The sequence below is a fragment of the Sphaeroforma arctica genome, assembly GCF_001186125.1.
Source record: "Sphaeroforma arctica JP610 unplaced genomic scaffold supercont1.129, whole genome shotgun sequence".
Classification (NCBI taxonomy): Eukaryota; class Ichthyosporea; order Ichthyophonida; genus Sphaeroforma; species Sphaeroforma arctica.
Genome location: NW_014040429.1, coordinates 78224 through 88476, shown reverse-complemented (window position 1 = coordinate 88476; position 10253 = coordinate 78224). Strand labels below are relative to the sequence as shown.

The 10253-nt window shown below is 43.7% G+C and overlaps 1 protein-coding gene across 1 annotated transcript in view; it reads right to left on the bottom strand.

Annotated features, from left to right (window-relative positions):
* Positions 1-982: 982 nt before the first annotated feature.
* The window catches only part of SARC_02779 (hypothetical protein), a gene marked incomplete at its 5' end in the record, with an annotated part of 11394 nt that continues 2123 nt past the window's right edge, over positions 983-10253 (bottom strand). The window contains 20 exons of the mRNA XM_014303452.1: positions 983-1592; positions 1853-2109; positions 2278-2515; positions 2732-2907; positions 3087-3613; positions 3940-4112; positions 4386-4492; positions 4689-4812; positions 4985-5090; positions 5295-5460; positions 5614-5787; positions 6062-6175; positions 6460-6620; positions 6778-6997; positions 7138-7335; positions 7561-7719; positions 7982-8206; positions 8383-8550; positions 8803-9062; positions 9356-9607. Of these exons, the coding sequence (XP_014158927.1) occupies positions 1469-1592; positions 1853-2109; positions 2278-2515; positions 2732-2907; positions 3087-3613; positions 3940-4112; positions 4386-4492; positions 4689-4812; positions 4985-5090; positions 5295-5460; positions 5614-5787; positions 6062-6175; positions 6460-6620; positions 6778-6997; positions 7138-7335; positions 7561-7719; positions 7982-8206; positions 8383-8550; positions 8803-9062; positions 9356-9607 (3929 nt within the window). The 3' untranslated portion in view covers positions 983-1468. The remainder of the gene's footprint in view (positions 1593-1852; positions 2110-2277; positions 2516-2731; positions 2908-3086; positions 3614-3939; positions 4113-4385; positions 4493-4688; positions 4813-4984; positions 5091-5294; positions 5461-5613; positions 5788-6061; positions 6176-6459; positions 6621-6777; positions 6998-7137; positions 7336-7560; positions 7720-7981; positions 8207-8382; positions 8551-8802; positions 9063-9355; positions 9608-10253) is intronic.

Genomic DNA, 10253 nt, shown 5'->3' with positions numbered 1-10253 from the left:
AGATTTATCGAAGTATATTCACAAACAGGTTTAGGCGAAAGTCACTCAATACGTAAAGTATCACCAGACAATAGCAAAGTTTCGTTTGAGCTGTGAATTTTACAAAATACGCTGCTTGCGTTGTTGTTCATGTGGGTTCCCAACTAATTTCTGTTTGGCGTGAAGTAACCCGCATGGGTAAAGCCCAAAAATCTGTCTGCGCGCCTGTCCCAACCCATTCGGAGTCGAAGTCAAAAGCGCTGTTTTGTAATACTTAGGGACAGCCTTCCCCAGTATGTGACGAGCTATATCCGAGACGAGCTATGCCCGAACCGGGAATACAGGTATGTGACGGAACACACAATCATGACATCAGGTATTACTTATGGCACGCAAACTTCCTGCAGTTTTTCTCGTTAATACCCCTCATGCACTATATTCTTCCCCGTCATACACAAACTTAGTCCGCGTTTTAATAACAATCATTCTAGGACGTGGAATTAGCAGTGTCCAAGTACAGTAAACGAAAAGTACTGAAAAGACTGCCAGGCGGGTTCCAAGTATGTAACTGTTTCAGGCGAACCCTCCCTAATTTTCGGGTCAAATCCCTCTTTTATTTTATTTGTACGAGTGATTATACTGACCTCACCCCTGCTTTGTATAAATGCCCTCTGGTTTGGGTTTGGGCGAGAGTTCGCAGCTACGAGTCGAACAAATATGATCAGACAGCCTCCCTACCTACTGTATTTTATCGAGATCACATCTGAAACATTTTTCTACTTGGAACCGCCTCAGTATTCTTGTTGTATTGGTTTTATATAACAATTAGCCATTTAATTTAATATTGTTCGATGCCGGTTCTTAACATCGCAGGTAAATTAATCGTTCTTCCTTACATTTTATTAAGTATTATGACTATGCGAAATATCTAGTTTTAAATTTATTTGCCGATCAGCGACCTCCAATATCGAAAACTCCGTTAGTGACCTAGTAAAAACGGAGTCGTGGCGGGGAGTGCATCCTATGGAATCTGGTTCATATGCCTTAATTGGATGTGATGGAAGATCTCGACATATCTAAAGGAGTGGGAATTTGAAAGCATAAAAAAGTCCACTTTTGATTGCTTCCATCGAGTATCACATGGTGCGTTCGCGGATTCGTTTCCAGATCGCTCAATCAACAGCGACCGTACTCCGACTGCAGCCAGTCTGTAAGCCAGCGATAAGAGTACGGGCTTCACCATTTGCACCACAATCTTAGAAGTATACACCCAGTACACGTGATGTATTCCATTAATGGCATGGATCATACCCAGCGCCTATTGAGAGGAATGCTGCGCTCTGGAGACATCTTTCACAAGCCCTGATGGCCCCTTTCGCCTGTACTCGATTTGCAGAGTAGTACTTCACATTATACCCATCTAGTGAGGGCAAGGTCGGCCCGTGCGATACAGCTCTTCACATGACCATGGTAACATACGTAGCTGCCATCAGTCGAGTGTGATATATGTCGGTTCTTCCTTAGGACCGGCAGCAGGGGAAGTCGGATTCGCATGACGCGAACTGGGTGCGGCTGGCGCATTTCCACTATTGACAACACCGGGCTTCTTGCTCCTTCAGATAATATGATAAGTATTCAATACAAAAGCGCAAATTAGAAATCAAATGAGGTATTCATCTATTCTAACCAGAGATATCTACCCAATGCGAGATACGGCAATCGTGAGATTGGAGGATACCGCGTACACACTAGAGGCAGTGTCACAGTCAGTGGTCAGTATGGAAGGAAAAATCTTCGTTTGTACATTCAAAACCCACTATGCTGTGTTACAATTCAATTTACAATATAGTATGAATACCTACAGCTTGCATACCTTTGTTTGTTGAATAAAGACAACAAGCTCGGATTTGACGATGACTTTTTCGAGGAGGTGACTTTACGCTTTTTAGAATGTACAATTGGCTTTATCTTTGCGCGGATGGTCGTTTCAATATTGTCAGCATTTCTTTTCTGCGAGTTTTCGCTTAAGGGAGCCATTCTACCTAGAGAAGCTTCATGTTCAACCTTCGGCTCCTGCTTAGATACTGCAGAAGCTGCTCCGAAGTAGGTGGTGATGTCTCGAGGCTTGGTCTGCGAACAATTGATTGAACATGTGATTGCGTCAACAATCCGTGGTTTGTGCTATCAGGTACTCAAGATGCTTAAAAATGACAACATGCAATTGACTTGTACAAAAAGAAATATTCCGTCAGTGTACTGAGAATTGTTTAAAAGCTGCGGGTCACACAGATAACATACCATTGCGCGCTGTAATTGTTTAATTTTTAGGGTACCAACAGGCTCAATCGTCATATTCGCTCTCGTATGCGTAGTGGCCAGTACGTGCTCCCTCTCCCGGAGATGCATAGACAATTCAAATATACATTGCTCGTTCAGAGAGATACCCACTAATCGTTCCCCGGTACTGGTTTCCAACCGAACAATCTGCATATTATTTTTGCCGGCCGCTTGAGTCGATTTGAACCGTTGCGTGATGCTGTAAATGCAAAGAAGTGATACAATCATAGTTGAAAAGAATTCAATCAAGCTCTCCTATTGTGGTCAATACAACATGACTTGAATCGTGCACAGAATACAATCCAAAAAGGTCTCGGACCGTCATACATGCGCACACGACGATTCATCGCCGTTGTCATCACGAGTCCGCGCAGGCAAACCGCAGCGCATATGAACACGCACAAACGTAACGTACCCTTGTATGGTGGACCACTGCTGCACAATATTTCCATTGATAATGTGGTGTAGTACCGTGCGCTTCCCAGAGGAGCAACGACACGTACTTTTGTGTGTGCAATGATCTTTAGTGGCATCATAGAATTCGGTCCACTGCTGCTCCATTTCCTCCGGTTTGACTAGTTTGTACCGTTGCTACGTGAAAGATGTGAACAAGTATGCGAAATGAGCATCATTCGATATGTCCCCATAGTTGACTTTATCAGCAACTATCTTGCGTCGACTGAGGCACGTGCTATAGTGTGCATTAATCAAAGGCACGTACATCACACAGCTAAGTGCTAAAGAGCGAAGAGACTGAAACAAGGACCTACCAAAAGCGTGTCTACAGCGATGTCAACACCCTTTCCGGTATTCGGTCGATATATATTCACGTAGAATGGATTTCCAGCCTTTCCCGTGGCCAATAAGAGCATATACCTACCAAAGTGAGGCACTTTGGAGATAAAAAATCCAGAATAATCGACATATGTCTCGTTTTCTTCCCCTCCATCGTCGGAATCCACGGTCGCGTCCGATTCGGAATCGCTGTCTTTGTCGTCGGGTTTGCTGTCTACATCAGAACCATCCGAACCATCCGAACCACTGTTAGCATTCCTGGCTTCACCTTCGTTGCCTTCGCCATCTATTTCGTCCTCCACCAGACGTGCAGGCGATTTCACGGGATCTGAGGTCTCGGCGGGCACGTACCCCCCATTCCTTGGCGAAGTGGCTGTACTGCGTACAGAGTTGACATCGGTGTTTGCTGGCATTGTTTCAGAAGTTGTATTGTCCTTGTCCATCGCTGGTACACTAACAGGGAGCACACCTGGTTCAATGTCTGGCGGCTCAGACGCGTCAGCTGTTAGCATACGAGTGAAATTTAAATTAGACAAAATCGCCTGCAGTGAAATTGGAAAAGCAAGCAACAGACGCGTAACATATCATCACTATTCAGATATAGAATGTACAGATGTATGTATTATTCTAATTTACAGACAATATAGGAGGCCGTTGCAAACACTAATCCAATATACAGATAAAGCGACGAGTCAGCTGCAGAGGTCAAGAACGAAATCAACAATGTTTCAGTGGTCAGAATATGTTACAGGTGTTGATAGAAAACGTAACACAAATTCACTATAGAGTAGAATTCACAATGGATTAAGAAAATACAAATCCACATACTGTTCGGGGGTTGTTCGACCTCCTCTGCGGGATCAGTGATTTGGACGGTGTTTGTTTGCATGGTTTCTCCCCTGTCGTTGTCCACGCCTTTCTTGACATTCTCACCGCTTTCATCTTCATCAATCTTATCTGCTGTACTGTCCGTATCACCATCGGTTTGAGCAGCTCTTCCACTGCGGTATGGGTGGTAAAGAAGAGTCTGAAATCAACAACCTCAGGGAGAACCTCCACGAACATGAGAAAGTGATTCAAACCCTATGTAGCCAATTGCCTGCATGCGGCTGCGAATCTATTGATCGAATATACAAGAAGGTCAGCCTATCATATAAGGTGCACAAAATTAGCAGAGGTTTATGCACCCTTGCCACTCTAATGAACGAATGTGCAAGCAGATATCTTTTTCATGACACTTTCGTTTTAACCTACGTGAAAGCAGAACAACTTACGAGAACGCTGCTTGTGCTTGCTCCAACCGATAGGATGCCACTGGAAAGGATACACCTCTATTGACCAGTACCTGGTAGTGAATCGTTGGCACGTCTGTGGATGGATCCTGCATTGGTGTGTATAAATGTCCGTGCATGATTCATAAATGGTGGTCTAAGAATATGGGTATACTTAGCAGAGACCTGAATATTCTAGAAACCCATCAAAACCAATTCAGAAAGGGAAGCACGACGCAGCGTGTTAAAAAAGAACAGAATACCGCATATAACGTGAGCATGCAATATTTTTAAGAACAGACATACTCGACTCAAAATTTCCTTAGATTGTATCATGATATCCTCTCCTTTCAGATCCAACACATTATCTAAATAGGTACCATCGCGTTTGGCTTCGTTCACAACTGCTTTCAGTACAGCAGAAAGATATCTGTATTCAATATGAATGTGTAAAAAAAAATTAAGCAATTGTACATATATTGCGACTAAATCAGGCTGTACTTAAGGGGCTTGTGTAGCAAGGACAAGTATATTCGCTGTGAGATTGAATAACGTATTACAACATTCAAACCTATGTACTAATCTTCAACTCAAACACACACCCAAACAATATGCCCTGTTGGGCAACTGTGAGACCCAGTAAGCGATTCCAGAAGGACCTGATGTTTTCCACCTTGCCTTCATCCCCGTCCTCAAACGCCATTAAATCTAAAATTGAGTAAAAAGCGGTGCGAATAATATGATACGCGTATGTGTACAGAGTTAGCTCGAAGTTAGCATAATCTACTTCAGTTTGTCACTTCATTGCAGCCTGTCCATAACCCGCAGCATACACTCACTGATCGGATGGAATTAAGTGGTGCGTCATTTGAGAACCGTGGAAGACAATTAGACTGCTATCAACGAACGTACCTATGCACGCAGCCAAGACTGTAAAGAGTATTGGCTTCCCTAAAGCCTGGTCTGCGCTGCCTTGAGCAATCTTTTGCGCTTGTTGCTCGAGTGCTGAAATCGTCTCACTATCCACGCCAGGATAGGGTGTGCGTTGTCGTATAGAATGGGACATGTCCTTTAACGCCTGTAAATATGGTAGAACGAAGGAGGAGAAAAAAAATTACGAATCGGGGTTCACAAGCGAATAGATTTTGAACAGATATATCTATTAATCGTAGTTTAGCTCCTGAAACTCCAATTCCGCCAAAAGACCGCTTCTGCAAAAGAAAACCCCTACCTTCTTCCCGTACTTATTATCTATATCGTAATCGTCGAAATTGAAACCAACACTAGCCCGCCTATCTCCACGCGTGAGCGCTCCCAGACTCTGCAACCGCGAGCACACAGCCATCACACAGCGTAATTCTCCGGCGAGTGAGCACACAACAAGCTTGTAGATGGGTCCCGTTTTCTGCGAGCCGAAATTGAAATATGGGTGTCAGTGACAAGATATATAAATACCGATACGCGGTATGGCAAGTATATGTTAGGGACTATACAGTCTCATAGTTTCCAGTCATGAAGAAAATCATTAAATATAATCTTCGAGTGTCATTATGCTCGAGCCTGTGGATAATTTAGAAACGAATACACTGACGAAGTGAGCAGGCAAGTATACCACTTGCCTTTACTGGGGGCGAAAAAAAATCTCATGAGACGGAGAAGCCACACTGGTACATACGCACCTGGTGAGACCTATGAGTACGTCCCAACTGCTGAATTGCGCGATCAGCGCTCCATGGGAGTTCAATAGTGAAATGATGACGGCGCCGTTGATTTCGCACATTTAAACTAGCATGCTGTAAGTAGCGAAATTTCGTTATTTGGGGGTTGGGAAATGTATTGAAAGTTCTCTCAGAGGATATGGCTCTTATAAAGTTGAATGCTGTATCCCACGTGCAAGGGGAAAGAGCGGGCTGTGTGGTAGACGTAGCGAAGTGTTGCGACGTGGCCAGAATGATATGTATATGTACAATGATTGTCAGAATTCATCACCAACGGGTTGCACGTGCACAAAACAGCAGCTAGTCTACACAATAGGCTATCGAAAATGAGCGTCCTTCACAAAGGAGAGAATACTCACCAGCGAGATACCAGTGGAGGCCGCCTCTGAGATGATTGCCACTAGTTTGTCACCGTTCATAAACCGAATTTTTTCATTATTACAGATATGCGTCGTGTCATCCTCGGTTTCGGCACGTTTCTCATAGATGAACCCTTTTTTGCCAGCCCTCACCATGCGCCCTACATCGAAGGAAACCATCCGTCAGAACTTGGGTCATACCAATCGAGATAGTAGACGGACAACTGCACAAAGCACATTAGAAACGAAAAAAGGTTCTCGCGATAGACTGAGGGGAGATATTTTCTAGATATAGAATAATGGCATGAAATTACATACCCTTACGACCAGTCATCTCCGCCACCTTCGTTGGGCCACCTAGCTCATCAATGAGCAAATCAAGAGGATTGCCAGGCATCTGTAGGGCTCCCGCCCTCTGAATAAGAATGTTGCGTGTTTGTACCAGTTCCGGTATGGTCATCATCGATCTCTGCTCCTCGATCCGTTTTCGTGCTATAACATTAGGATCATCCGGGTCACCCGGTACATCTTTCGGGGCCTGCCATGTTGCCCAAATTGAAGCAAAGAGAAGAGTTTAAAAGCATAAAGATAAGGTCTCAAGCGAATGTCAAAGACTTCTATCTGTATAGGTAGAAAACCTGTGATGTCAAACGATTCAATGCGGCCACGCTTGCATACCATCTTGGTGGGGAATTGCTCAGCGATGAAGCGCATCAAAATTTCTTTCTCTACTGCTATGGGGGACGGATAAATCTTGTCTGGTTGGCTGAGATCCAATACTGCGTCCGAGCTGCTTTCACCTGTCTTCTGCAATCCGATGACCACACAGTCGCCCCGAGCAAGAGCAGCCTTTGCTAGCTCCACAATACGCCCTACCTGATATGCCAAAGATAATTCTTGATTATCTCACCGCATGTTTAAGACTCTAACACAGGTCATTCTGTCGGACACTTCAAAGCGGCGCGGCTTCTATTCACCGTCCACCACAATGGATCACATAGAAGGTTTGATCTATACTATGAGGCAAGGCCACAGAGTATTCCTCCAACCTATGAATAGTCACTCTGACAAGCTAAAACTTTATCCTCATGTTCGACTCACCTTTAAGGATACACATAGTTGCAAGAAGAACCGTTGATGACATGCCCAGTAGTTGCGCAACATTTTAAGCGGCGTGTTGGTCATTTTGCATGCTATTTTCATCTGTCCTCTCAAGATCGCCCACAAGTTGCAGCACTGATCGTAGAGAGCGCCATGGGCCTACATGCACATGAAAAATCATGTGGTGTGTGAGATAGGCGGATCGATAGAGAAACAACACTCATAATTTTGCTCGCAGACGGCCTCTGAAAGTTCACAAATGTAAAAGAGTTGTCGAATAATGTATCGCTCTATATATCCGTATGCTTTTTTCCATATAGGTGCTGCTCTATATTCGTATTACTTGCTCTGTCTTATTAATATAAGCAACGCAGCAACACACAAAACGTGAATACTTCGGGCTGAACCCATGTTTACTGACCTTTGATACATCGGTCTCTACAATTTCGAACTCACAGTCGCTATAAGATAGCCCTCGAGATACATATGTGCCGTTCATCTTCATTTCCATTGCTATCAGCTCCAGAACAGCAATACTGTGCTTAGAAATCTCAGAGTGAAACGCTTTGAAGTTGGGGAAGGATGTGTGTGGACCCCACAACCCTAGTCGTTCCATGAAACCCAGATGTGCTGGTTCCGTCACACCCTATGAGATTTCCGATAATTTGGTTACTCGTGTGCATAGTAGTCAGTGAGAAGTAATTAAACTTGGTCACGGATAAATTAAAGCAACAGAGCAGGGTGAAGATAATGCTCTTCCAGAATACGGATACCAGGACGCTCTAAGATTCAGGCACTAAAAACCGTGTGCGAATGTCATACCGTGGCTGATAAATAAGTTACGCGAGCGAGCGGCATCCGTCTCTGAATATGCAGAGCGGCCGCAGCTGTCATACTGCCAGAGCTTTTGCGTCCCTCCATTTTGAGATTCTTTGCCTTGTGACTTTCATCGAAAATCAGGCAGCCATCGAAAGTATCTCCTCCACACCACTAAAATAAATTCAGGATACAATAAATACGGATAGAGAATATGATAAATCAGGCAATAATTTCTACCTGCGTACAAATCAGCCTGTATATGCCAAAGAATACCAAGTTTATATCCGAACAGACTCTATTTAAAACCGCACTATTTGAATGGGTGTAAAACTACGTACTGCAAGTTTATAAATGTAATTTTACGAGCTAAAATGCACACTCTAAAAAGTGCATCAGACAAAAAGAAGCACCCTAAACACATACTTTAATGATTTCCTCGAGCCTAGCCGGTCGCGCCAAGGTCGCATATGTACAGAAGAGAACTCCTTTCATGCTCAGAGCACCGGTTTGCTTATCTAGCTCTTTACAGCCATCGATAATATTGATATAGCTGCCCAGATCCCGCATGTCTCTTTCTGCATCAGCTCTCAAGTCACTCGAGGTGGAGAACCACACATGCTTTCCTCTGCCTCGAGCTACATTAGCGATAATGATACCAGCAGATTGACGTCCTTTGCCAACGCCTGCCACAAAAATCAAAAATCAAAATCAGGTCTTAGAACGATGGCTTCACGCAAAATTTGCCTTGTCGAGGGTTACTTCTCGAATATTCGAGCGCGGTGTCACGAGTCGAAATACCAGGCTCCTACTAGCTTGACTCGCAAACTTACTGCGAAGTATTACTTAGGAAACAATCTATTTTACACTAATCAAGCACATATTCAAGAGGTATTGCGTTGGCGTGTGTGCCATAAAGAAAGAACAGGAAAATGAAGCGGATAAATGCTCAAGATGTCGAAACCCAAGCCTAACACACCCGTTTGATCTCCGATGAAGAACCCCGCTCTGGTACAGAGGTCGAGTGTTCCTGAGCCCAACCGTGGCGCGTGCATAGGTTCACCATCAGGAGTAAGGCGATAGTTAAAAAGCTTCTGGTGTCTTTGAGAAGCGAATAAAATCGCTTCGAGCTGCAGATTACTGAGTTTCCCACTGGATATGATATCATCGGGCATGGACTCGTGGAGGGGGTACGAAGGTATCGGAAGATGCGCCGAAGCCAAACTAGCACCTGTGAGTCAAACTGTGTACATCAGATTTCAATAGTACACTAAATTTCACTAGACTACCAAAAAGTTTGCTATATACATCCACAATCAAAGAATTTTACATCTGCAACTTTAGGTCATACCCATTAAGAGCAGTCAACATGTTAACATAATCAATACCTAAACATCCGACACACGGTTTTGAACACCACTCCATATCCAACATATTCATTTCACCTCTAAAATCTATAGTATTGTAGGTTATGACCTGATAGCATTCCAAGTAGTATGAAAAAAGTAGAGTAAAGCATACGCAAATGAACTCTAAAATGGCGCACCACACATAGAATAAACAGCTTCTTATCATAATATAAAAACAAATTACAACACAAACCACACACGTAGATACATTCTTAGACAAAGAAACAGAACCAGGCACAGACACGGACACGGACACATACATACACATATAGTCACACAAACACACACAAACACACACAAACACACACACACACACACACACATACGCACGCACATACACACACGCACGCACACACACACACACACACACATTATATATATATATCAATAAATATATATATAAATACACACAAACAAGCACACAAACACACGCATACCCACCCACCCACAACCACACCCACACACGTA